The following is a 24,353-nucleotide window of genomic DNA, read 5'->3' as shown; positions in this document are numbered from 1 at the left end:
AATGACTGTCATGTTTTTACTCATGAGAGATAACATCAATATAAAATCACTCAGAATTAGTATGTCCTGTTTTATGTATTTCTTTAATTGTACATTTATACGAAATATTACTTTTTTGATAACCCATAATTCTTTGTGGTAAATGTGGGCCGACTATGCAAATATGTTTCACGATGAGCATGACAATTGGTTCTTTTTTTCGGCCCTTTGATTGGCTCTTCGCAGTAGCTGTTAAACGATATAAGGAGTGCGCTCTGGCGAAGCCCTAGTGAATTGCAGCAACAGTTCTAAGGATTGTCTACCTGGAAGTGTAAGAAGAAACTTTATGACCAGATTTTTTAATGTTATGTTTTTCCACTACACAGCCCTTTCATTTATCCCCCTTTCCAGATAAAAACTCGCGGAGATGGCAGAAAAAGTAACCCTATATTATTTTGATGGAAGAGGACAGATGGAATCTATTAGGTGGCTGTTGGCGGTGGCTGGGGTCGAGGTAAAGACCGACGGTAAAATTAGGTGCAATTGTATAAACGTTGCGTTTCGAGTTGCTCGGTGTTATTATTTATTTATTTACTGTCATCTATGTCTTGAGTTTTTGTAGGGGTGCCATTATTTTTGCAAGCAAAGCCGATCCTTAAACGTTTTTTTTTTCAGTTTACATTTTTACATGAACATGTTTCTCCTTGTGCAGTTTGACGAAGTGCTACTGAAGACCAGAGAGCAATTTCTGAATCTGCTGAAAGGTATGACCCCCCCGCCCCCCACTCATTGACAAAGTTTCATCACACATCTGGCTATATTTTAACTTGTGATATTACTTTCGACCGTTACACTTTGGTCGGAGCACTATTGTAAATTTGCGTGGTGTGCATGACGACTCCACTTTTTATGCGATTCTTTTTTCATAAATAAATTCTCGAACTTTTTTTACAGATGGATCGCTTATGTTTCAGCAGGTGCCTCTGGTTGAAATGGACGGGCTGAAGCTCGTGCAGACCAAGGCTATTCTCAACTATATATCTGCGAAGTACAATTTGTATGGGAAGGACCTTAAAGAAAGAGTCAAGTACCGTTTTCACATGTTTTGTACATTAATTATTTTGTCGACACAACGAATTAACATGCCAAAATATTTTTGGCATATGAAGTTTACGATAAAAATGTGTCCTATAGTAGTAATATGATTAACGGAAATACACTTTAAGCACAGGATTATCTGTGACAGGAACAGTGAATGGCTAAGTAGGTGTTTTCTTTACATCAGATTAACCAGGCAATACTACCCTAACCCGAGTTAGTCTCGTGATATATTTAACAAAATATGGCAAATAGCTTTGACTTTAGCTAGAAAACATTTTCCTCCTGATGCAGTGCAGGGATGCACATTCTGTTTTTCCATTTGAAGGATTGATATGTTTGCTGAGGGAACCAGAGATCTGATGGACATGATGAAGATGATGCCATTCCTCACCCCGGACAACCAGAAAGGCAAACTGGAGGAGATGCACCGCAAGGCTTTAGAGCGATACTTCCCCGTCTACGAAAAGGTGTGCCTTCTTTGCTGCACACACAGTCTAGGGACTGTGAATTGAGGTTCGATTTGATTTAAAACCATCATTCTCTCATCAACAGGCACTGTCTAATTCTCAGTACCTGGTAGGCGAGCAGTTAAGCTGTGCAGATATTCACCTGCTGGAAGCCACCTTAATGGTGGAAGAAAAGTGTCCCTCAGTGCTCTCCACCTTCCCAAATCTACAGGTAATTCAGGGAGAGGGAGGGTCCGGCCGCTTCCAGGAAGCTCACTAACCCTCTCTCACCCAAAGCCTTTTCACCTTCACATCACTCTGAACCAAAGCGTCTGCTAAGGCCATAAATAACTAAATTCTAACCCTCCAGCACTTCGGGGGTGGGTCCTTTATATTGTATAGAAAATGAAACCTCTCTTCAGAAGGATTGATTTAAACTGAACAACTTACCATGATCAGTTGTCATAAATTTACATGATGTTTAGCATTTAATTTATAGCTTAGTGTCAGGTGAGCTGATTCTAATCAATTACAACTTGAGTCAAACAAAAAACAGGCACTGGAGAATGAAATGATTCATCTTAGAATAAAATACATAACAGCTACACACCACAAAAATCCAATACATATAATGTATTTCAGTATTGGTCATTTCCTAGGGTCAGAGCCCAACATTCCTGAACTACATGTTAATGACTAACTAATTTATTAAGCCCAAAAGAGGAGACTCACTGTGCGAGTAAGGGTTTATGAAGCTCGCTATCAATGATGGTATGCTCGTGTGTGGACAGCAAAAAGCTGACATGTTATATAAATTGTCTGAAGTATGCTTTACTGTTTCATGGTCTTAAAAATGTATACTGCTTTATAGGTTTCAGGAAATGTGCAGATCTTCTACAGGACCCTACTTGGATAAGGCCCAGATGTGAGATATGTACTGCTTTAGAATTGGGATTAATTAGTGACCCCTTCTATGCAATAGTGACATAGTGATGCGTCTTGTAACCATCAGAAATCCAACTGCTTATCCAATACAGAATGGCGTGGGAGGCTATCCCTGCAGCAAATGGCAGGGGTACACCCTGGACAGGGTGCTAGTCCATCACAGGATGCACATACCGGCAGTCATACGCTGGGGGCAATAAAGAAATACCAGTTCACCTAGTTGCCTCTCTTTGGACTGAAAGGAAACATCCATGCTTTAAGACTGCTTGATTCTTCAGGCTTTTCAGGCAAGGATGACGAGAGTTCCAGCCATCAGCAAGTTCCTGCAGCCAGGAAGCAAGCGGAAGGCCCAGCCCGACGAGGTCTACGTGCGAACCGTGAAGGAGGTGCTAGAATTTTAGAGAACCTCAGGAGTGCTCTGCAGGACAGCTACCGAAAGACACAACCCGACTGTCTTATGGATAGGAAGTTCACCTTCAGAAAATGATCCCCAATGTTTCCTCCATCTTTCTGTATTGTTGTTCCAGGTCTTTGAGACCATTAAAGCCACCTGCAGAACGGCTTGTATTTCTTGTTCCAAAGCCCCTGGCGTAAATGTGTAAAACGTGCCAAATGCATGTTGAATCTGAGTGTTCAAACACACAATACAGCCAAGTTCCCTAACAAAATAGTCTTTGCAAATGTGATGGGTTTGGATTACGGTAATAAATGGGAGATCATAGGGTCACCATTACAAGTGTGCTGAAACATTACTATTCTTGCGTGGGCGTGCTGTTATAAACAACACCAACACTATAACCAGAAGTGGGGTGGACTTCAGCACAGCATATCAATTGAGCACACATGGTGTCATGTGACCCAATCATCACCCACACTCAGATGCAGATGTAACGATGGCTTCAAACAACGTGCTTGGTGGTTTATATTCAACTTGGGGAAAGCTTAATGCTGAAGAATTATCTTGGAAACATACAAAAGAAACATGCTATTGTTACTATTCATACATAATACAGTGGTACCTCAGAACTCGAAATTAATCCGTTCAGAACTCCGGATCGAATCTTAAAAAGTTCGAGTTGAGATCGAATTTTCCCCGTACAAAACAATGGAAAACCAATTAATTGGTTCCCGGCCCCAAAAAATGACATCTAAATGTTTTTTTTTTTTAGCATTTAAAAAACAAATTAACCGGATAAAACAAGAAGAGCATATACTGTACTAAACACATCTAAGCACATTTATCAAAACAGTAATTTGTAAAGTAAGAAAATAAATGTATCCAAACAATGTGTCCTGCTTCGATCATCCGCTCCTTCCGTGTGCCACACCCCCTCGTTAACCTCATGTGGGATCCCCATGTGATCAGCTGTTTCTGGTTGTTGTCATTAGTCCTCTGTATTTAGTCCACGTTTCAGTTTGTTTCCCCAGTCCGGTCATTGTATTGTCCATCTGCGTTTTGCCTGCCTTACCTGTAATTAAACCCCGTATTCCCCGATACCCTGACATCTGCATCTTTGTCTCCGTTCCATCCCCGCTCTGCACGACAATATTATAATTAAATGTATTATTATTGTTAATATTAAAATAATTAATAACAAATCTTTATTTTTAAATGTATTTTATTATATAATTACTGTTACTGTCTATGATTGTCTAAATGTATTTTTACTGTCTAAATATATTTATTCAGCTTATGTAAACATGCACGATGCTATTACAGCGAATGCGATGCTTAGTCTGAAGTGTTATCCTTTGTTTCCGCTGACGTGATGCGTGACTCATTTCCCCGCGAGTACAAGTTACCATAGGTCGGCATTCAAGGTTTGACTTCTGAGATTCAGATAGAGTTCTAGGTAATTTTTTTTCAAACTGATTGGGTCGACTTTTAAGAAATTTGAGTTCTAATAAGTTCGAGAACTGAGCTACCACTGTACTTAGACTTTAAAATGTTTACTTTCTTAAGACTAACTCTAGCAGAGCAAATAAAGGGGCTATAATCAAATAGAGCATCTAATCAGCGTGAAGCAAAACATTAAAAAGCATAACTGAGGTAAAGGTTTAAGTGAAAAAAATCAATGAAGCCCTTCACACAACACAACTATGGCTACAAAGGTGAGAAGACCAACCCTTTGCAACCTTAACCAAACTACTCAATCCCCTGCTTTGTTATGGTGTCACACAATGGTGTGAAAAGTACATTTACAGAGCTGGTATGAATGGAAGAGGCTGCCTTATACTGGGTGAAAGGCCATGGATCTCTGCATTGCTCTGATAAGAACCGTGTCGTTAGTATTACTGTGCAGGGAAAACTCCACATTTTTACTTGCATTTTCTAAAAATGTGGAAGACAGATGAAGCTGTATACCTGCCATCCACACCTACTGTAAGCCCAGAGGTTAGTGGGGGAAAAATGGAACTTCTCAGGAGAAGATAAAACTGAAATGCTCTGAAGTTTATTTGGAATGTCAGGATAATTAGTGGGGCGCATTCCGACTGCCCCATTCCCAGCGAGCGGACAGGTTAACTGTGATATGGCATCTTAGTGGAATTAGCTGGTACAATTACACAAATCCAGAATGAAGCAGGAATGATGGTAGACTGAGGGGCAATGGACCTCTCAGCTCAGGGAAGGGAGGGGGCTCACCCTGGGAGGGGGCATGGCTCACCCTGGGAGGGGGCATGGCTCACCCTGGGAGGGGGCTCACCCTGGGAGGGGGCATGCTACAGTACAAGCAGGAGGAGAAGTCGCAGGAACATCAGGGTGCTGAAATCAGATCAGAGACGCTGGTTACTTACCAAACGATTTACCACAAGAAGCCTCTAACGTACAAAGTCACCGCAACACCAGACTAACATTGTGGGGACCATTTCACACACCAAAACAGCAGGACTATTAACAAATACCTCCTCATACGGAAAATGGTTTTAGGAGACCGTTAGTCACATGTGATTACATGAGTATTACAAAATGTACCAAAACCAGTTTATTACTAAAAATGTTTGTTTCCTGCTCACCTCAAACCAGCCATAACAGCTGGTATAAGTTTGCCAGACTTCCAGTATCGCAATCCCATGATGACAGCCAGAGATCCTGATGACACTGCCATGTCACACACAGGGGGAACAGAAGGAGCACCGATTAAATGGAGAAAGCAAAAAGGTGAAGCAGGTGAAGTTACACTGCACTACTCACACAGGGCAACGCTGGGATTGGTCGTTATTCCGAGGGAGCCGTAAGCAGACAGGCTCCCGAAGAGCAGACCAGCGATCAGCGACATCACGCTGCCTGCATGAGGTGGGATCATGTATAGAGCGTTGAGATGCGGACAGCAGACATTATGCAGCATTAAGTGTATCTCAGGCTGCTCCAGCGTGCTGTGGCAAGTACCCATACCTTTCCTCTTGTACCCCACAATCCCTCCCAGGAGGACAGCCGTGGCATAAGCAAATCCAAGCCAGTCAACAGCCATGGTCCTACCAGTGAGAAGAGAGTGGTTTCAATTTAATTTGGTTACCAGAAGAGCCCCGTTAGAGTTACAGCTCAGTGCTGTTTTTGTTGGTTGTATTAAACCTCCCTTTAAATATCTGTCGTTATTTATGAGTGTTACATTAATTTCATAGGGTCACAGTCTTCTTTCCTGTGCAACTTTAATAGATCTACTGCTAGCTAATGCGAAGTGAATGCGTGTAGTTGCCAAGAAAAGAAGCGTCCATAACAGATATAAACAATGAACTCGGCGTAAATACATAAAAGGCGCAGAGCGCGAGCGCCCGAGATGGCGGCCGCAGCTCCGCACGTACAGAAACGGGGGGAAGCCGAGGCTGGCGGCGGCATTCATAAGGCAAAGCGGGTAAGTAAGGAAGCAGGCATACAAACCGTGCCTATAATCCGCCTTTCGGAAACCTCAGAGTAGCCTGAAACCGACTATTTCACGGCAGGATACGCGAGCCACTCCAAGTTGCGTAGACACACAGCTACGTCGCCGTATTGAGTAACACAGGACGCAAACTGAACGAAACCATTTGAAATCAAACAATTTAGGCTACCTGATCGGTTACTATATATATATAAACGACTTAGAGAAAATGTATTCCACGGGAAATCTAATTTTGTTGCTCACGTTAACAAAACGAATAAACGACAACGAATCGAATACCGTTATAACAGATGGTTTTGGTTTCAGGAAAACTTAACTGTCTGTCATTTTAACAGTACGAAAGTATTAATTAAGGAAGTACAATCAAAACATGTTACATAAAACACAGAACCGGAAATTCAGTTTAAAGGGAACGCCGTCGGCCTCCAGCGACCCCTGCAGGTAGCGCCGTGGAAGTGCAGCAGTGTGTCGGCGAGCAGTCCGACGAGGCGTTGCATAAAGGTTTTGTCGTCTCCGCTGTGAAGCATGGGTCATACATGAGATCAAATATAGTCAAATATAGAAATATAGATATGAAACGTATTAAGACACAAGACAGAAAATCTTGACATGGACATAGATACAAGACAAAATATAAACACTCGTTTAGCTGGGAAGAGTGTACAACTGCAAACTAGGTTTCTAAGAATAAACAAGCTTGTATTAAATCCATTCATTGTCTCCACCGTGTTTTATTATGAGGACAAATTAATGAACTCACCAGCAAGTGTAATGATTTTCCCCCCTTATTAATAACAGAATGGCGATCCTACAGCTGGTTAAAAGCCATACAATGGATAACATTTATTGTAAAGTGCGGTGAACGAGAAGGTAAATTGAGACTAAGCTATAAAAGATTATTTTTCCTTAAGTACTATACTGTAATGCTTAAAATATGTCAACGTGCTGGAGATAAAAAGCGGCTGTGACAATAACGTAATATCTATATAAACCTCTTAGATGTGTCAGTGGCTTTTATTCTTTTTATAAAATAGACAAAAAAGCACAAGCATTTCCACTCCGCTACGCCAAACCACAGAGATTATTAACGGAACAGATACACAGTGACTTTGGGGTGCTGGTCATAGAGGACTTTATATGGCCACTCAGCAGAACTGCACTGAGAAGTCTTAGGACAGGCATAAAGTGCAGCGCCAGTTTCCTGAATAATCTCAGCTGTGGACTTAAACAAAACACGCCTCACAGCTTGCGTAAATATCCGCCTCAAGAGGAGGGGAAAAAACAAAGAAATACTTGTTTTTCGAAATGCTATCGATAGTCAGGAAGCTGTGTTAAGGGTCATGTAATCTTCGGGCCGGGTGAACAAAACAGGCCTTTGTGTGGGAGCTGGAGCCTGGCGCTGGCGCGGGGGGGGGGGGGCGCAGAGCCGCCCAGGTGTTACGGATTACCACCTGTCGGGGTAGGAGCTCAGGCGTGCCGCGCCCGCAAACCTAACAAAAGCCGTGGATCTAATGGGGGGCGACAAGTACATAAAACCTGTATTATAGGTATTTGAGATTGGCAACCATGAATTTGTTATATTTTTACGTGGTGACGGAGGGATGAAAATTAAGGTTGGGCGCCTAAAAGAGAGGCGCAGATCCACTTAAAGATAAGGACGTTATCAACAAATCAGCGGTACATACTTTATGGAAAAGGTTTTAAAAAGACTGACTCGGAAGAATACCTGCTATTGTCCGCTCTTCATACAATTCAAAAGTGTATAGTGGTACATTCAAGTGTGAAATGTCATGCGGCAGACACAACTGATGCTTTAATACTTACAAGTAGCAATAAAAACTTGGTTTCCACTCGCAGATAATGAAACTGCATACAATGTTTAAAACAGCAGTAGTTTTAAGCATCTGTTTTAAAACGAAGTATAGCCTTTTAAAATGAGAAGAGCGTATGGATCTTAATGTATCAGAAATGCACTGTAAAGATTTGAATTGAGGGGTTCGTTGTGCATGTAGTATTTCAATGTAAGGACTGTAGAAAACATACTACAGATTAAACAAAGGTAGCACATTCGTACAGAAAATGATACAGAATGACTACTAGTATTGAGCAAAAAATATTGATTTATTAACACACAACACTTATTAAAAATTCAAATAGAAGATAAAAATAGGTTTACTTGAAAACAGTGCTTCTCAGTCAAAGAAAAAAATGAATAAGGGGAAAAAGGATGAAGGGTAATTCTCACACAAATGTAGATGAGTGCATAAAGCAAAGAAATGTCATTCTTAAAGTATATTTAATTTTATTATAATCTGGACTGATGAAGAGGTGATATTAACTCACGGGGGAGTCAGTGCACATGAAGGCAAGTGTGAAAGAAAAACCTGTTTTAGTAAAGATTTACCCAACTGCAGATGAAGGTCAAATGCAAGAAGAAGAGAAGCAAAATAAACACAGAAAAAAACATTTCAATCCAGAAGCATGAGGTGCAGCAGAAGTTTTTCCAAGCTGTCTGTTGGTAAACTTTTCACAAGCACGCCAGAACATTTTCGCAGAGGTAGAATTTGGTTCTTGCAGATACTTATGGCTACGTTTCGGCTGGGCACTGGTAGCTGTCCACCGACAAACCTCTTTTTTCAAGCAAATGACATTGAATCCCATAACATGACATGAAGGAAATTTAACAGCAACAAGTCAGATTAAATAAAACACTCCAAAGGCGTGGAGGGAAGTTTATATACTTAGGAACTGATCGATTGTTCAAAAGAAGCAAAAACAAGCAAAATTTGCAGGAGGAATTAACTATTTAATTTTGCAAAGAATGGGGTCTATAACCCAGAAAAGTAACTAAGTAACTATGTGCTGCCCTCTCACTCAAGCTTGCTTCCTCCTTAAAACAGACAGGCAGCTGATGCAATCCTGCAAAATGCAATCCTCCGTTCCTTTGCCAGGCGCTACCTTAAATACTGGCTTTCCCCCAGGAACACAGGGCCTTGCTCATCAAAAAGTGCCTTGGGACATTAACCCCCCCCCCCCCCATCTTGATTACTTGTGCATGAATCACACAGGGTTTAAAACATTGTATCTAGCATATTTTATATTATATATATTTTGGTCTAGCAACATTGATCAGGATTTTTTACCACACGCAGTAAAATCACAGTTAACCACATTCCTCTATATTCTGCTCCATATTCAGCTTTTCCCCCCCAAATACCTCAATATTTATGACTATAACCAGTAATTATAGAATGTTTTTGGGGACAGTGGGTTATTTAATTCCATCTTAATACAATTGACAATACGAAGACCCTCATTTGACAGGAACACACAGAGGTAAAACTAGTAAATTATTATTTTTCTGGGGGACAGTTCCGCTGATGTCCACACGGTGGAGACGCAGCACAATCAGAGGCCCTTGACTGGACTGGAAATGCCCTGTATGTTCTGCTGCGATTGTCCTCTGAGAGGGATTGAGGATAATTCTTTAAATCAGGTACAAGGCACAAACCTCAGAGAACAAAATGGCACTTTAAGATGGCATCTGTCAGTAATGAATCATAGTTCACTGTCTCATTTCTTCACCGCTTCCTATGATTTAATACTGTTCATACTGAATCAGCCAGCTTCTCTGTAGATAACACTTTTACTCAAACAGATACTGTGGAGAGGATATGCCAGCAGACTGGAATCAAACCCCAAAACTACCAACGTGGAAGAAGGAAACTCCCCACCATGCAGGCCAAAAATAAGCACATAAAGAAACTGAAAACGCAGATGTGATTATAACAAAGAAAAACACATGATGCTGTAATAAAGCATTAAAAAGAACAAGTGTACTTTGTTTTTACACACACGCACGTGCGCACACGCACACACAACCCTCCATGAGTCCAATATGCACACTATGAAAACACACCTCAAAAAGATTTCCCAAAAAAATTAAAAATGTAGAATCATTAGGGCATTTTCCCAACTTGTGCGCAAAGGTAAATACGGTAAATGTTCTCCATTTGAGGCAGAGCGAAGGAGCGTGGAGTACCGTCTCTTTGGCCAGAGTGTTTCAAACAGCACGATGTCTCCTGAGGGATAATTATCCATCATTCGGCTTGAACTCGTGGACCCACATGTGAAGTTTGGCAAAACGCTGTGACACCCCGACCGTGGGCGGGTCTTAGATCTCACATCGTTGTGGGAAAATGGGGGGGGGAGGGGCGGCTTATATAGGTGAAATCCTACTCTAAACATCTGCAACCAATTGCACAGAAACCCAAGAGACACTCACTCGCATACAGAGACATGTTTGATTAATGGAATCAAGACTAATTCTTCAGATGCTGATAAGTCTACAACAGCAAACGATGTATAACCCTTGTCAGCGTTCCTGGAAGCGATTCCAGCCGGTCCGAGTCAATTAGGTGAACAACCGACAATGACATCATGGTTAAAAGAGAAGCGGAACGTCTAACATGCATAAGCCATGATACTCGGCTTCTACCTACGATTCTTACCCTTTAATGAAGTGACGAGGCCTTCTGGGTTTGCAGATTAACGCAGTGAGAGTTTCGCCTCTCTCTCTCATACAGGAGAACTTCCACTCTGAGTCATGCGCATCGTCTACCTGACAAGTCCTCTTTGGAGCTTCACCTGAGTTACTGCAAGTGGGTGGGGGGTGGGGTGGGGGGCACAACATTATTAATAAAGCCTAACATTAATACAGTCCCGAAATGGAGCGACTCGGTGGAGAACTGCTGATACTGTGTAGCTTAAAGGGATGTGAGAAGCCTGCTGTTCATGAAGGATCTTCAGAGCCAGAAATTTAAAGATTTTTTTTTGTTTTCTTTCCCCTTGTTTAAATTCCCACCCTACGAAAGTTCAGGGGTAAAAAAACAGGAATTTGCCGTCTGAAAAAGCGACAGGATAAGGAGGGCGGGAGGGAAGGTCCGGTGCAGTGCGGTGTGGTCCGGCTAGGGACTCAGGTTCACCCAGAGCCAGCCCATGAACGTGCCATACAGCCAGGTCTTCACATACAGCTTCCTGCCCACCTCAGTCAGCAGCATGGGCAGCGTGAGGCCTGCTAACAACAGCAGCGAGGGCAGAGTCTGCATCACGCTCAGGGCTGACCTCCGCCCCTGGCCGGGAAACAGGCGCTGCGTGGACAGCTCTCCCGGAGCGTAAAACGCAGCCAGCAACCTGCAGAGGAAGGAGGGGAGGCCTGAGCACGGCGAGAGTTGAACACTGCAGACACAGCACTGAGCTTACACATCCTGTGAGGGGGAAAGGCCCTGAGCGTACGGCCTGAGCACAGCGAGAGCTGAACACTGCGGACACAGCACTGAGCTTACACATCCTGTGAGGGGGAAAGGCCCTGAGTGTACGGCCTGAGCACAGAGAGAGCTGAACACTGCTGACACAGCACTGAGCTTACACATCCTGGGAGGGGGAAAGGCCCTGAGTGTACGGCCTGAGCACAGCGAGAGCTGAACACTGCTGACACAGCACTGAGCTTACACATCCTGGGAGGGGGAAAGGCCCTGAGTGTACGGCCTGAGCTCAGCGAGAGCTGAACACTGCGGACACAGCACTGAGCTTACACATCCTGGGAGGGGGAAAGGCCCTGAGTGTACGGCCTGAGCTCACCGAGAGCTGAACACTGCGGACACAGCACTGAGCTTACACATCCTGTGAGGGGGAAAGGCCCTGAGTGTACTGCCTGAGTACAGCGAGAGCTGAATACTGCGGACACAGCACTGAGCTTACACATCCTGTGAGGGGGAAAGGCCCTGAGTGTACGGCCTGAGTACAGCGAGAGCTGAACACTGCGGACACAGCACTGAGCTTACACATCCTGTGAGGGGGAAAGGCCCTGAGTGTACGGCCTGAGCACAGTGAGAGCTGAACACTGCTGACACAGCACTGAGCTTACACATCCTGTGAGGGGGAAAGGCCCTGAGTGTACGGCCTGAGCACAGTGAGAGCTGAACACTGCTGACACAGCACTGAGCTTACACATCCTGGGAGGGGGAAAGGCCCTGAGTGTACGGCCTGAGCTCACCGAGAGCTGAACACTGCAGACACAGCACTGAGCTTACACATCCTGTGAGGGGGAAAGGCCCTGAGTGTACGGCCTGAGTACAGCGAGAGCTGAATACTGCGGACACAGCACTGAGCTTACACATCCTGTGAGGGGGAAAGGCCCTGAGTGTACGGCCTAGTACAGCGAGAGCTGAACACTGCGGACACAGCACTGAGCTTACACATCCTGTGAGGGGGAAAGGCCCTGAGTGTACGGCCTGAGCACAGCGAGAGCTGAACACTGCTGACACAGCACTGAGCTTACACATCCTGTGAGGGGGAAAGGCCCTGAGTGTACGGCCTGAGCACAGCGAGAGCTGAACACTGCTGACACAGCACTGAGCTTACACATCCTGTGAGGGGGAAAGGCCCTGAGTGTACGGCCTGAACACAGAGAGAGCTGAACACTGTGGACACAGCACTGTGATTACATATCCTTGGGGTTGGGGGGGTGGAGCTCAGTGTACAGCCAGAGCTACACACTATGGACACAGCACTGCAGTCATATCCTGATATCCAGGGGTGGGGGGGGTGAGTCACAAGCACTCCGGGCACAATCAGCAGGAATCACCTCAGACACCCCCCAGCTACAGAATCCCTCAAACACGCTTTCCATGTACCCTCTGAAAGGCCCCAACCTTTGTATTAGATTACGGGAAATTAAAAAAAGAGGATTCGGCGGGATACTCACTTATCCTTGATCTCAAACCTCCCGTGCAGCCAGCGGCGGAAGACTGCGGGCTCCAGCGGAATGTCCTTCAGGTCCACGCGTTGAAAGTGGACGTGCACCCTGGGGCATTCCTTACAGAGGAATTCTGTGGGACGGGAGGCAGAGCGGACAGAGCCCGTCATGTAAAAGGCACATTCCTCAACAGCGGCGGCACTGGGCTGCAGGTGGGGGCGCGCGTGCTGCCTTAATCTTTGCCCAGGCACGAGTTCCGTCTGGATGTTCCTTCCTAAAGGGGTCGGCATTCCTCCAAATTGGGGGGGGGGGCTGCAGACCTTTAAGGACCCGTCCAGCATGCGTTTGGGTGAGCACATGGACATTACAAGCCAGATGCAATTCTACAAAACAATCCGCACCGTCATACACCACCAAACAGCTGCATGTTATCCTCACGGCCAACTGGCCAATGGAGCGCTAGGGAGCCAGGCCCATTGCTAACCAATCAGAGTGCATGGTGGATACCGTCACTGGACAAAAGGAAAGGTGTGATTGGCTGGACAGTGAAATTAGAAAATGCCAATAATATGAAGATTTATTTTTCAAATTTTATTGCACGCTGTCACCAGAAATAGTTTAAAAAATGCATAGATTTTCAACAAATTTTGTCAATATACAGTTAGTCACTAATTAGGTTGCTTAAAATGTACCTTGCAATAAAACTTAATGAGGACTGATCCTGATGACGTTACTGTTTACTAAACCACCCCCCAAAAATCCAATTTTCATCCAGGTTAGGGCCAAGACATCGAGGGTTGTCATCCTCACACAAACTATTTTTGTGGTTCCTAGTAAAAGCCCCCCCGCCCCTGTTGTGGTGGGGCCGCCCTTATTTACCACACCGGCCTGTGTTTGTTGGGAGCGTGTGAGCCGATATCCTCGCCGCCAGGCCGTGCGACACCACGAGTGGGAGTGTGACGATGTGGCCTCGCTGCTGCTTTTTCCGGCTGCTTATTCCTGTGGCGTCCAGGATGTTTTGTTCTTTGTGTTTGTTTAGCGCGGGCTCGGCGCGTGAACATCCCTCAGACACGAAAAGGCAGCGCGTCACACCGCTGTTTACGGGAAGCCACAGGAAGTTTCTATCACGGCTTGTTTTCTGTTTTAATTACATGGAGAAATGCAGCGAATCACACCGCCGATTAAGTGCGCTCGTTATTAATGAATCTTACCGATGAGTTAAGCTTGTGGGAATCTAATGGTCAATGCTGGGGATTTGTGCTTAATGTGTCCCTATTCAATGGTCATGCACTGGTAGTGTACATGAAAATTACTATAAATGTAAATGTAAAAAAAAAACTAACATTTGGTTTCATGTAGAAACAACGTAGCCCTCAAACAAAAACATGTTCTGACGGAGCTTGTTTTCCTATCCATAAGGCAGCATACCCAAAGGTATGATATAATCAAACCATTATCTACACTGTCGTTTTGCGCAAGACAAATTTCTTTTCACTGAAAGCTGTACCAGTGTAACTGTACGTGATGTGTAAAATCCTGTATCCTGAAGAGGCACTTCAGACTGACACAGACCTCTGTGTCCTCCATCCCGATATCACACTGCAGAAAGTGAGCGCGGACCTCATCCCCAGCACATACACTGGCGGAACAGAGCTGCGCCAGGACACGGCGGGTTCCAGTACTGACCGGGCATAGATGGGCCAGCCCGTCGCTGACCCTCTGAGTCCACGGTGCCCTCATACGCCACAGTAACGTCGTAAACGGCATCCAGGTACTCCTTCATGGTGTCGATGGCTATGTATGAGGCTTTCATCCTTGGGGTCAAAATGTGCTTCAAGACAGCCAGGTCTGTGGAGACACCAAGAGGGAAAGCTTAGCTGACCTCTGACCCCTGGGGCTGCCCATCACGTTGCCCCATTCATGCGATCCCTCAGCGGGGTCTGCCTAGAAGATGCTGGGTGACCTTCCAGAAAGTCTGCTTATTATGTGTGTGATATCGCATGAATGTCCCCGAAGAGGTTTCATGCTGAACAGCCGACTGACAGCGCCTCCTGCAGATTAAAACTCACATTTGAGAATGATCCCATGGATCTCCAGAGAAAACCATCACATTTAGTGACAGATGGACAAGAGGAGGTCAGGAAAGGTGTCTGTTAAAGTGCAATAACAACATGCCAGAAAGAAAATGTGCTGCTTCTGGGGGGGGGGGGGGAGTATGCTTTCACACACCCCCAATCTGTCCAGCCCTCCATCCACATACCTTCTTTTGCAGCAAACTGTTGGCTGTCGTTGATCACCTCCCTGAGCTCTGGGTTGTATCGAGTTCCCTCCGGGAAAATCACTAGGTACATCTGGGAAAGAGAAAAGACCATAAGTCCGAAAGACAAAGCAGAGCAGACAGACAGCAGCGTTTTCAGGCTAATCCTACTCTAAGCCCACAGTCAGATCCTGCTACCTGATCCCAGATCAGGACACTTCACACTCATCCTAAAGCAAAACGGCGATAATCTGTAAGCATTACGGGGGGAGGGGGGGGGTGTCCTCTGCAAAGCACCTGATCACTGGCTGCTGCTGGACAAGGTCTCACCAATTTAAAACCAAACAGGGCAGCTTGATCAATACCGCCACATAAAGGCAGGCCCCCATGTCGCAGCCTCGGGTTAACGGCTGTTTGGATGCTCCCCCCCACCCTCCCACCAGGAAAAAAACAACCCACACCCTTGTTTTCTTGAATGTTTATGGCAAACAACCGGATATCAACATGGTATGTTTTTCTTTACTTTTCCCCCCAATCATGCTTCCTGTTCAGGCCAGACGGGTCACACGGAGAGCCACAGGCCCGCACTGGCATTCATGAGGCAGGTGGCATGGACCAACCAGAGCGCCATGGCAAAATGCCACCTGCCAGGAGTCAGGGCCCTTATGCAGACCGTCAAGTGAGCAGGATTTGGGCACACACTGTCTGTCAGGGCCCCAAACAGCGCTTCTTTATTTACGCAGGGGGTCGGATTGGTGTGTAAAAATGATTTATCACCGCACTCGACTCTGGAGGTACTAAAAATTAGGGATGGTTCAATCCACATTTTTTCAGTTCTGATCCGATTCAAGAGCTCTTTACTTTGTTATACTTAATATAATTTTTTAAGCTAGTAAATACAGATGGAAAAAAATGTATGACAAAAAATAATTAGGCTACTACAAACATACATAAGACTGGCAGAGATGGATAGAGACTGGCAGAGATAAGCCATGCCCTCAGACTTACGGGTACTCCCAATTTCATTTGTGAGGACAGCTTCTTCTTCATCGCCTTCTCATTGAACCTGGAACTCCGCTTCACGTAAACACCTCCATGCTAAAACACAAAAACCCCAAAGTGCTTGTGAAACCCTGGCAACGGTGTGTGGGGGTGGGGGTTGGGGGGGTAAAAGCAGCTACATTTGCTCAGGACATTATACTGCACCTCGGCGTCTCTCGCACCTTGGAGAAGTAGCAGCCATAGAGCGGTAGCCACTTGAGGCCGTCCTTGAGTACGTAGCGCACGTGGCCCAGGGCGTCCTGCCGGATGGCCAGCATGTCGGCGATGATCCAGTCCACTTTGGGCAGGTGACACAGTGGTGGGGGGCATTAGAGGGCAGCATCTTGGCTTAGACGTTACAGCGTGCTTACATTCTCTCAGAGGATCAATGGGTATCACCGTCCCACGGAAACCCAGAGAAACGGAGCACAAAGTTGGGAAATCCGAGAGTAAATGACATTCGGATCATGGTGAGTTTATGTTGACTCAACACGAGTATTTATGAGACAAACATGATGGTGCCTACCTGTACACTGATGGTTGGAAAGGTAGATCACATTCTCTTTGGTCTTTGGTATATCTCCATAAATGATGACCTGCCCAAAAGAAGGTGACAGACTGTCAGTTGTACACAGAGGACAGGACAGAGCAGTGCTATGAGCTGCCCTGCGGTCTAGGAGAGAGAAAGCGAGCCTTTGGAGTCTGGGTCCAGCTGGACCGGCTCCAACTCCACCACAATACAGCTCTTTGGTTAGATAAATGAAATACACGACCGGGATTTACAGATGGCTCTCATGAACCGGGCGCAAGGTCCAAACCCAAAGGAGCTCCCCGTGCAGCGTGTGCGTTACAGGTCTCAGGACGTTGGGAGCGTAGAGTTACACACAGAGGGCAATGCCGGAACACGGCGCATGCTGCAAACCTCTCAGATCAGCACCATGAGAATGACATCTTATGAAGCTCTAAAATGCTGCACGATGATCAGAGCTGACACGGAACACGCATGAACACTGCAGCTTTTGGGGACCTACACGGATCATGGGGAGTTTCAGGATTATGCAACACGCCCTGAGATGTCACTTTGAGACCTGCCAAAACTGTGCTCATTTCCATCTGTGCATAAATCATTACGTCCTGCTGTAATCGCCCACTGAAAAATTGCTATTAGGTCTCTGGACTGTTCTGATGGTTAGAAGTTCAAGCAGAACACCAAGGTGGAGAGTTAAGATAGGCCCACCGTGTGCAAACGTGGACCCTGTCAAAATACGGCCGATGGCTTGGGGTTAAAGTCCATCAATCAACATTCTACTGGAAAACACAGAATCTCTTTCGGGAAACCATCAACGAGGGGCTGACATGTTTGGGCCCTGCTCAAGAGCAGGCTGAGAACAGGCAGAGAGAGTCAGCACACCCTCACGTTCAGCCAGATTGCGACACGGAGAGTGACTCAGATGCAACTCCTGCATGGCTGCCAAGTCACCTCGGACACGCGACTGTTCCTGCCTTCACTTTCAATGTTTTCTCCTGCATAAATACAGAAGTTATTAAAGACTGGTCTAGAAGCTCTGGCAAACTTTTACACAGCCTGCAAAAAGGAGGCCAGACAGGGCCCTACGTCCTCCATATTGTCCGTTTTTCGTTTGGATAAGGGCATACCTTGCTTTCTGATGGTGCAACCATTACTCATAACAGAATTTGGGTGTCAAAAATCTTCCAATACTTCCCCAATAAATGGAGACATTTAATTCAATTTCATTTGCTGTATTTGCTTAATTAAAAAGGTGTTCATCGATCGCTTGGACGCACAGATGTTGGGACAGTGGGTTCACCGCTTCCTAATGTTCCGGCACAGGGGAGGTGAGGTGAACTGAGCTTCCGCTTGGTTGCACGCGATGACCCAGTGTGAGACACCAGGCCAAGCAGCTTGGTGGCAGAAGCAGCTCAGAGCAGCAGCTGACCGCTGTCACCGTGAGCACACGCCGTCACCCGAGTGCAGGGTGACACACAGCCTACCTCAGCTTCTGCATGGCTGCCCCGCAATTTCACAGGCCAGTGCCACCCAGCACCAGAAACACGGGCCGGTTCTAGGCGTACCTCCTCAGAACTCCTTTCTGTCTTGTCTGGAATTCGCCTTGCTGAATTTTATGCGGGGATGTTTTCAGAGCAACAATTACAAGAACCACACCCAAGCCGTACAAAAAAAAGAACAAAAAGAAGGCGAGTTCGGGGCAGTTCATCATTAAAACAATGGCGGGTGTTGTTATGGCAGTGAACGGGCAGGCAAGGCCAGTCAAGAAGCATGCATGTTTACTTGAACATTTCTCACTTCCCCTTTCGGGACAGAAGTGCTTTTGTGCTCAGAGAGGTGAAAGTGAAGCATGTTAGCCACGGAGGGGCCACGGACTGCCGTGCGTTTCTCAAACTTTAGCTGACGGCAGACTGGCCCTGTGCCAATGCCGTTCATACAGCAAGGACACTTCCAGTCACAGCTAACGCTGGATTCCTGCACAAAGCATGATCATTCGATAATAATCCATGAAGAAAATTACTGAAATTAAAAAGCACCCAGTATGTGACAGGCATACTTGAAAGAAGACAATAAAAATGTTCCTTAATAAAAAATGTTGCAAGGTGTAGCCTGTATTCACTATATTGTAATGTGTAACCTTTGTTTGAAACACATTTATGTCTGTTTAGGCATTATATTGTGTAACCCTTATCTAAAATGCATTTATCTGTGTTTAACCTGTGTCACCGCACTGCATTCCTCTCCTGCCGAGCACACTCACCTCCACCCCCGTATAATTCTCGAAGAAGAACAACACCATGCTCTGGTACACGGAGTAGATGCCGTCGTCCAGGTGGTGGTAGACCCTGGCTGGCAGCAGCGCGGACAGCAGGCGGCAGGCGCTCCAGGTCAGCAGGTACGCCGGAGCAGTACCCAGCATGACGGCCGCGGGGAGCCAGTATCGCAGCGAGTACGTGTGGACCACCAGCGACAGCAGCATTTTCACACTGGGGGGGTCCGGGCAGCAGGTGAATGCAGGAGCGTAGGGGCCGAGCTGTGCGCAGGAACCTCCGGGGAGACGCAGCCTCCAAGCCCAGAGTTGGCTAACCAGCTAGCCGCGCTGCTAACCTCGACAGGCAGGCGGAGCAAAGGGCGGCGCTGCTAAGTCGCACGGCCTCAGGCGCCTTCACATTCCTTGTAGGGTCCAAAGCGGGCCGGCGACCTGCACGGTTCCCTTTGGTGAGTTCGGTAACGCGGTTAAAGTACAGCTCCCCCCGACCAAAGCCGACCGCTCCAAAGTCACGCACGCCTCCCCGCGGCCTCCATGTTGGAAAGGACGCCTTCCGCACTTCCTACCCTCCTCGGCGCCGATTGGCCGAGCTGTCAGTTTCCGTGGCAGCCGTTGCTAGGAGAGCGCGACAGCCGAGTGCTCTGATAGGCTGGGGGAGGTGCCGAGGTAGGATGTGCTAGCGCCCGATGTCCTTTCCAGTCCGGTGCTTTCTTTAGCGGACGACCGTGGCACTGAGCAGGGACGGTGTGACTGTCATCCCGCAAATCTCACGCAGAGCCCCGATGTGTCCCCGAGGAATCAGGCGTACCCCTTAGTGATTAGTAGTAATGCGGCCCTTACTAGCAGGCTCTTAAACTGCGGCCGGGTATTTCATATAGACAAGTCAGTTTTCAGGGTTAAGCCTGCTTATCAAGTTTTGGATGAAGGACAAATTTTTTGTACACCTTAGTTGTCTTGATTCTAAGTACAGGAAATGTGACAGTGTCATGTTCATCTTGAGCCAGACAGATAATCTGCATTAGGAAAGCAATTGTCCAGTATTCATTATAAATAAGTACAAAAGAATGTTTATTGTCAAGTGTCTGGAAGATATAATGGTGAGTAAAAAAAAATAACAGCAATAATTTGATTTGTGCAATTATTCAGTTTTACAGCATGTATTTCAGAGGCTGTATAAATTATCGTCTTTCAGCAAACCCTGTAATGTGCTGTGAAGTCATCCACGGAGCAACCGGGCAGCATGAGCCTGTGCTTTCGCTCAGAGACAGCGATGTCTCGCCAAGCTGCATCACACAGTCTGCTGTCTTTCGCCACTCCAACAGTCTGCGGTCATCTCAACCCCAGAGTGGACTTGGACAGACTGGGTGAACCTTGAGGGTGACCAGCAGCTGTCTGATGGTTAGCAGCAGAAATGCCCCAGAACCTCGGCGAGGCAGAGCGACACCCCAACCCTCAGACCCGGCAAGGCCTTCATGGTTTTTAACTGTATCCTACTAATTCTCAAAGCACAGTGAAATCTGTGAAATCTGCCATTAACTGACAGTGCAGTGTGATTGCTATCATATCAGAGGGGATTCATTAATGTAAATAAATCACTAACAATGTAAATGATTGTCATAATGATATTAAACAAGAATTTTTTTATTATTGATGCACCATATTTTTCACAGTAAAAACCCCTTCGACGTGACTTTCTGCTTTACGTTTAGTAGGCCTGCAGCCGTAAAACTGCAAAGAAATTAGGAGTAAAGGCAAAAAATGACTTTCACTCGATGACAAACTGATCTAAGAAAACGGAAAGATACGAATTTATAAAACAAAACGTAACAGAGGAGTTCAAGGCTCAAATGCAGAGATGAAACACATAACGGGATGGAGAAGCATTCTCATACAACAAAAAGTATAGAAGGCATCTGAAGGTCCCTCAGGCGCCTCCCGTACAGCGGCATCACGCCTCCCCTGGTGGTTTCAGTCTAGGTCGTAACTGTCATAGGGCAGCTGCTTGAGGTGAGTTAGACAGTCTGGCAGACGGGAGAGAAACAATCACACATTATCACAGTGAGCCCATGTTTCACGGTAACAGAAGACTACAGTCATCTAGCAGGTCCTGTTGCTCTGAGGAACTGAAAACACAGCAGACATGGCTGGATTAATGTTGCCCTGGGCCGTGTGTCTGTGCTGGTTTCACTACTGACCCATTCTATCCCATTCATACATTTCAACCCATTTCCCAGAATGCAACATTTCCTGAGTGTGAGTCCTGACGGCTCCTTCCATGCTCTGTGCCCCTGCTGTGGGCTGCACTCACCCAGCACCCACTGCTCGGACAGTCTGCGCGCCCCCGACGGCTTCTTGCCAGGGTAGTCGCCGATGAGGAGGCCGGCCTGCCTCACGCTCCGGCACACGGTGCCTCCGCAGAGCCGGATGAGCTCGGCAAGGCTCAGGCTGGGCGGCTGGGAGTGCGGCGACACGAACATGGCCGGCTGGTCTGAGAAGAGGTCCTGCTGATGCTCGCCGGCCGACAGGTGCTGCTGGAGACGGCAGATCTGGGGAGGGAGTCGAAAGGGCATGTTTGAGATGGGGGGGCACACAGCCATCGGCTCAGGAACGCTAAGCTGCACTGTCTGCAAACGGGATCCCGCTTTTAACACTGGCCTGAAAAACAGCTCTGCGCTCCTGCCTGCAATGGGGTGTCGATAGCTATCATACAAACAGTCACTACGGTTACCGTGGACACATGGCCATGTGGCTGGGCAAAAAAATCATCACCACCAATGAAGAAGACTGACCTACATGCAAGACATTACCCTCATACGATTAACCCCACGTAAACCACAATGCAGCAGATTTTCCACAGCACATTACATCTCCATCACAGATACACGATACTGGTTTCCCCTTGGACCACAGACCTGTCTTGCCTTGTATCACAGGCACCTGTCAAGGTGCAACTTAGTGACAAAAAACTGATTTGTAATGCGAGCCAAATAGTATGAAAACAGACAAAAAACTCCCTGCTTTTAAATGGTCATCGTCAAGGAAGCAGTAAAATCACTGACAAACCAAACTGAAGAGAGAGTCGGGGTTTGGGCAGCCATGATCCCGGCATTACGGCGAAGCCGGCGAGGCCCGTGCCGAGACCAGGGTCATGGGAAGGTTAGCCTGCATGAGCTGTGGTTTGTTTCACGTCAAGCCTGGCTTAGAGAAAAGATTCGAGTTTGGCAGGGAGTAGGAGGAAGAGGAGGGGGCTCCTTCACCGTGACAGGCTGCCCTTGGTAATTAGGGAGCTTTTTGTTTTCACTGCCCATGATACTTAATGGCCTGAATGATTATCTCCTAACATAAGGACCTTTGACCTGAAGCTACACTTATAAGCATTTTTGGATTTCAAAGCCTGAACTGCAATTTAACTTAATCCGTTTTGACTTGATGGCACCAGAAAGTCTAATTCTTCATGAATTCAGGTGTCTCATCTCAAGATAAAGGCAGAGTGTGCATATCCAATGTGATATATAGCAGAAATTAATCACGTCATTTCCAGCTGACATAACGGGATGGTCTGTGAGAGAGCAGCAGCATAATGTGCTTCAATTAGAGATTGTCATAACATTCAGTGTCAGGAATTCACTCTGGAAATCTGTCCATTCAAAGCATGATCGCCGCTCGCAAAGCCTGCTGCCCACAGCCCATTAATGCAGGCAGGTACTGGAACGTTCCGCCTTCCACCCGTGCCAGCTCCCCCTCCCTGGGGCTAGCGCTGCAATGAATGATGGGAGTCTGGAGACGCCGTGCTTTCTTACGGCCGCCATAGCTTCTCGTAATGATGGGTCAGGACCCCCCCACCTCCAATGACTCACCAGCACCGGCTCTGCGTTTCGCCTCTGGGCTCCGTCTTGGGTCAGCGGCGAGGCTGACGGGGATAGTCTGCTTTGGGGGTGGGGGGGCTGCAGCAAAAGGGCCCTTTTAACGCTCTGTAATCACGGCTCAGCTCAGTGCACAGGAGAGTCACTTTCTGCTGACAGGAACGTCACTGTGGAAGGCGCTGGCGGCTCTTATCCTTCTTATCATGCAGTAAATCTGACCTGTACTGAGGCCTCCGCGCTCCTGCCAGGATGAAGCGCTCCTTATTCCCGCTCTCTTCATCGGGGGCTAATTTAAAGCTGGTGATCACTCTGAGACGAGCCACATGAGCACTTACTCGTACATGCATGCTCAGATACGCTTCTAGGGTGACGGCCAAGGCACAGACTGAACACCGCTTTCAGCATTGGACCAAATATAAAAGTAAATTTCATGGCAAACTTAATACACACACAACTCACTCTCACACACTGGGAAGGGGTAAGTCACACGGCTACAAACGCGCTCGACACCAGTCCACAGGAGAGCTGCCGGACACCAACGGCCCGGTCACACGGCTACAAACGCGCTCGACACCAGTCCACAGGAGAGCTGCCGGACACCAACGGCCCGGTCACACGGCTACAAACGCGCTCGACACCAGTCCACAGGAGAGCTGCCGGACACCAACGGCCCGGTCACACGGCTACAAACGCGCTCGACACCAGTCCACCAGTCTGAAAGCTCTAAACATGGACTATGTTGCTATTCACGTCCTGTTATGAGAATACAAACCAACGCATTACATTAGTGCCATAAAAACATTGAGGCCCCCTAAGTACACGCTGACATTCATTTGGATACCCATAGAAACCCCAAATCACAACCTGCGACATATAAGCTGAACCTCTGTTTGCAGACCATGAGCCATGGCCTTTAATACATTTCTCCAGCATACCCTATCTACCAGCGATCAGGGGGCAGACTGTAAGCACACCCTAACTCTCCAAGCAGCTCAGCAGCGGCACAGGCAGACAATGCGGCTCACCGCACAGCAGCGCTCTGAATGCTGAGAATTCCACTGGAAATGGCACATTCTGTCATTTCCTTCCCGCTGCTTCCGGCGACGTTAAACACGCGGAATGCGATCCCCAAATGTCAGACGGAAGGTGAGTCAGCGCTTGCACCTGAGCGCTCCGTCACGAGTCGGGACATGACACAGCCCTTCCTCTGGGCTCATCTGCAGCCGTGCACGTGGGCCTTCCTCTCGTGGACAGACACAGCACCCCGCTTCCTGCGAGCGTGTGCATG

At 46.9% G+C, this 24,353-nt stretch overlaps 4 protein-coding genes and 2 long non-coding RNA genes across 16 annotated transcripts in view; 3 read left to right on the top strand and 3 right to left on the bottom strand.

Moving 5' to 3' along the window:
* The first annotated feature begins 195 nt into the window (after positions 1 to 195).
* On the top strand, positions 196 to 3,029 carry gsta.1 (glutathione S-transferase, alpha tandem duplicate 1). Its single transcript, XM_023829074.2, has 7 exons — positions 196 to 310; positions 391 to 493; positions 692 to 743; positions 934 to 1,066; positions 1,406 to 1,547; positions 1,633 to 1,758; positions 2,750 to 3,029. Exons 2-7 carry the CDS (start codon positions 407 to 409, stop codon positions 2,870 to 2,872), a joined length of 663 nt encoding a protein of 220 aa, XP_023684842.1. The 5' UTR covers positions 196 to 310; positions 391 to 406; the 3' UTR covers positions 2,873 to 3,029.
* Positions 3,030 to 4,902: 1,873 nt separating this feature from the next.
* tmem14a (transmembrane protein 14A) lies at positions 4,903 to 6,786 on the bottom strand. 3 transcript variants are annotated; one of them, XM_023829065.2, is made up of 5 exons: positions 6,629 to 6,786; positions 5,866 to 5,945; positions 5,665 to 5,757; positions 5,487 to 5,571; positions 4,903 to 5,235 (listed from the first exon to the last, which is right to left on the bottom strand). In XM_023829065.2, the coding sequence occupies exons 2-5, from the start codon at positions 5,939 to 5,941 to the stop codon at positions 5,193 to 5,195; spliced, it is 297 nt and encodes a 98-aa protein (XP_023684833.1). In that variant the 5' UTR covers positions 5,942 to 5,945; positions 6,629 to 6,786; the 3' UTR covers positions 4,903 to 5,192. The 3 variants fall into 3 exon arrangements, with proteins under 3 accessions (XP_023684833.1, XP_023684832.1, XP_023684831.1); XM_023829064.2 differs by having other exon boundaries at positions 6,354 to 6,779; XM_023829063.2 differs by having other exon boundaries at positions 6,349 to 6,774.
* On the top strand, positions 6,004 to 10,183 carry LOC111852802 (uncharacterized). The gene is made up of 2 exons (XR_011989437.1): positions 6,004 to 6,322; positions 9,722 to 10,183. It is a non-coding gene; the product is annotated as an uncharacterized lncRNA (long non-coding RNA).
* agpat5 (1-acylglycerol-3-phosphate O-acyltransferase 5 (lysophosphatidic acid acyltransferase, epsilon)) lies at positions 8,452 to 19,749 on the bottom strand. The gene is made up of 8 exons (XM_023829062.2): positions 19,194 to 19,749; positions 16,931 to 17,000; positions 16,587 to 16,702; positions 16,372 to 16,461; positions 15,367 to 15,457; positions 14,793 to 14,954; positions 13,116 to 13,239; positions 8,452 to 11,542 (listed from the first exon to the last, which is right to left on the bottom strand). The coding sequence occupies exons 1-8, from the start codon at positions 19,410 to 19,412 to the stop codon at positions 11,317 to 11,319; spliced, it is 1,098 nt and encodes a 365-aa protein (XP_023684830.1). The 5' UTR covers positions 19,413 to 19,749; the 3' UTR covers positions 8,452 to 11,316.
* Positions 19,750 to 24,012, top strand: LOC140588152 (uncharacterized). The gene is made up of 3 exons (XR_011989438.1): positions 19,750 to 20,299; positions 20,395 to 20,687; positions 23,996 to 24,012. It is a non-coding gene; the product is annotated as an uncharacterized lncRNA (long non-coding RNA).
* mcph1 (microcephalin 1) overlaps positions 20,826 to 24,353 on the bottom strand; it is a 31,766-nt gene continuing 28,238 nt past the window's right edge. For 7 of the 9 annotated variants that reach the window (XM_023829054.2, XM_023829053.2, XM_023829059.2 and 4 more), the window contains exons 14-15: positions 21,511 to 21,748; positions 20,826 to 21,223 (exon numbers count right to left, since the gene is read on the bottom strand). In XM_023829054.2, coding sequence (XP_023684822.1) covers positions 21,171 to 21,223; positions 21,511 to 21,748 — 291 coding nt within the window. In that variant the 3' untranslated portion in view covers positions 20,826 to 21,170. Of the gene's footprint in view, positions 21,224 to 21,510; positions 21,749 to 24,353 lie in introns of those variants that run through there. The other 2 variants (XM_023829060.2, XR_002840320.2) reach the window with 2 other exon arrangements.

Source organism: Paramormyrops kingsleyae, chromosome 3 (assembly GCF_048594095.1).
Source record: "Paramormyrops kingsleyae isolate MSU_618 chromosome 3, PKINGS_0.4, whole genome shotgun sequence".
NCBI lineage: Eukaryota > Metazoa > Chordata > Actinopteri > Osteoglossiformes > Mormyridae > Paramormyrops > Paramormyrops kingsleyae.
Note: the sequence above shows the minus strand (reverse complement) of the source record. Positions and strands in the feature narration are given on the sequence as shown.

Coding starts and splice junctions, on each gene's coding strand:
- gsta.1 (XM_023829074.2), top strand. CDS start 407: ATGGCAGAAAAAGTAACCCTATATTATTTTGATGGAAGAGGACAGATG. Junction 744..933: donor ATTTCTGAATCTGCTGAAAG/GTATGACCCCCC, acceptor CTTTTTTTACAG/ATGGATCGCTTATGTTTCAG. Junction 1,067..1,405: donor GACCTTAAAGAAAGAGTCAA/GTACCGTTTTCA, acceptor TTCCATTTGAAG/GATTGATATGTTTGCTGAGG.
- tmem14a (XM_023829065.2), bottom strand. CDS start 5,941: ATGGCTGTTGACTGGCTTGGATTTGCTTATGCCACGGCTGTCCTCCTG. Junction 5,758..5,865: donor TGTGGGGTACAAGAGGAAAG/GTATGGGTACTT, acceptor CACCTCATGCAG/GCAGCGTGATGTCGCTGATC. Junction 5,236..5,486: donor GCTGTTATGGCTGGTTTGAG/GTGAGCAGGAAA, acceptor ATCTGATTTCAG/CACCCTGATGTTCCTGCGAC.
- agpat5 (XM_023829062.2), bottom strand. CDS start 19,412: ATGCTGCTGTCGCTGGTGGTCCACACGTACTCGCTGCGATACTGGCTC. Junction 14,955..15,366: donor ACAGTTTGCTGCAAAAGAAG/GTATGTGGATGG, acceptor GTGTCTCCACAG/ACCTGGCTGTCTTGAAGCAC. Junction 11,543..13,115: donor AGGTTTGAGATCAAGGATAA/GTGAGTATCCCG, acceptor CTTCCTCTGCAG/GTTGCTGGCTGCGTTTTACG.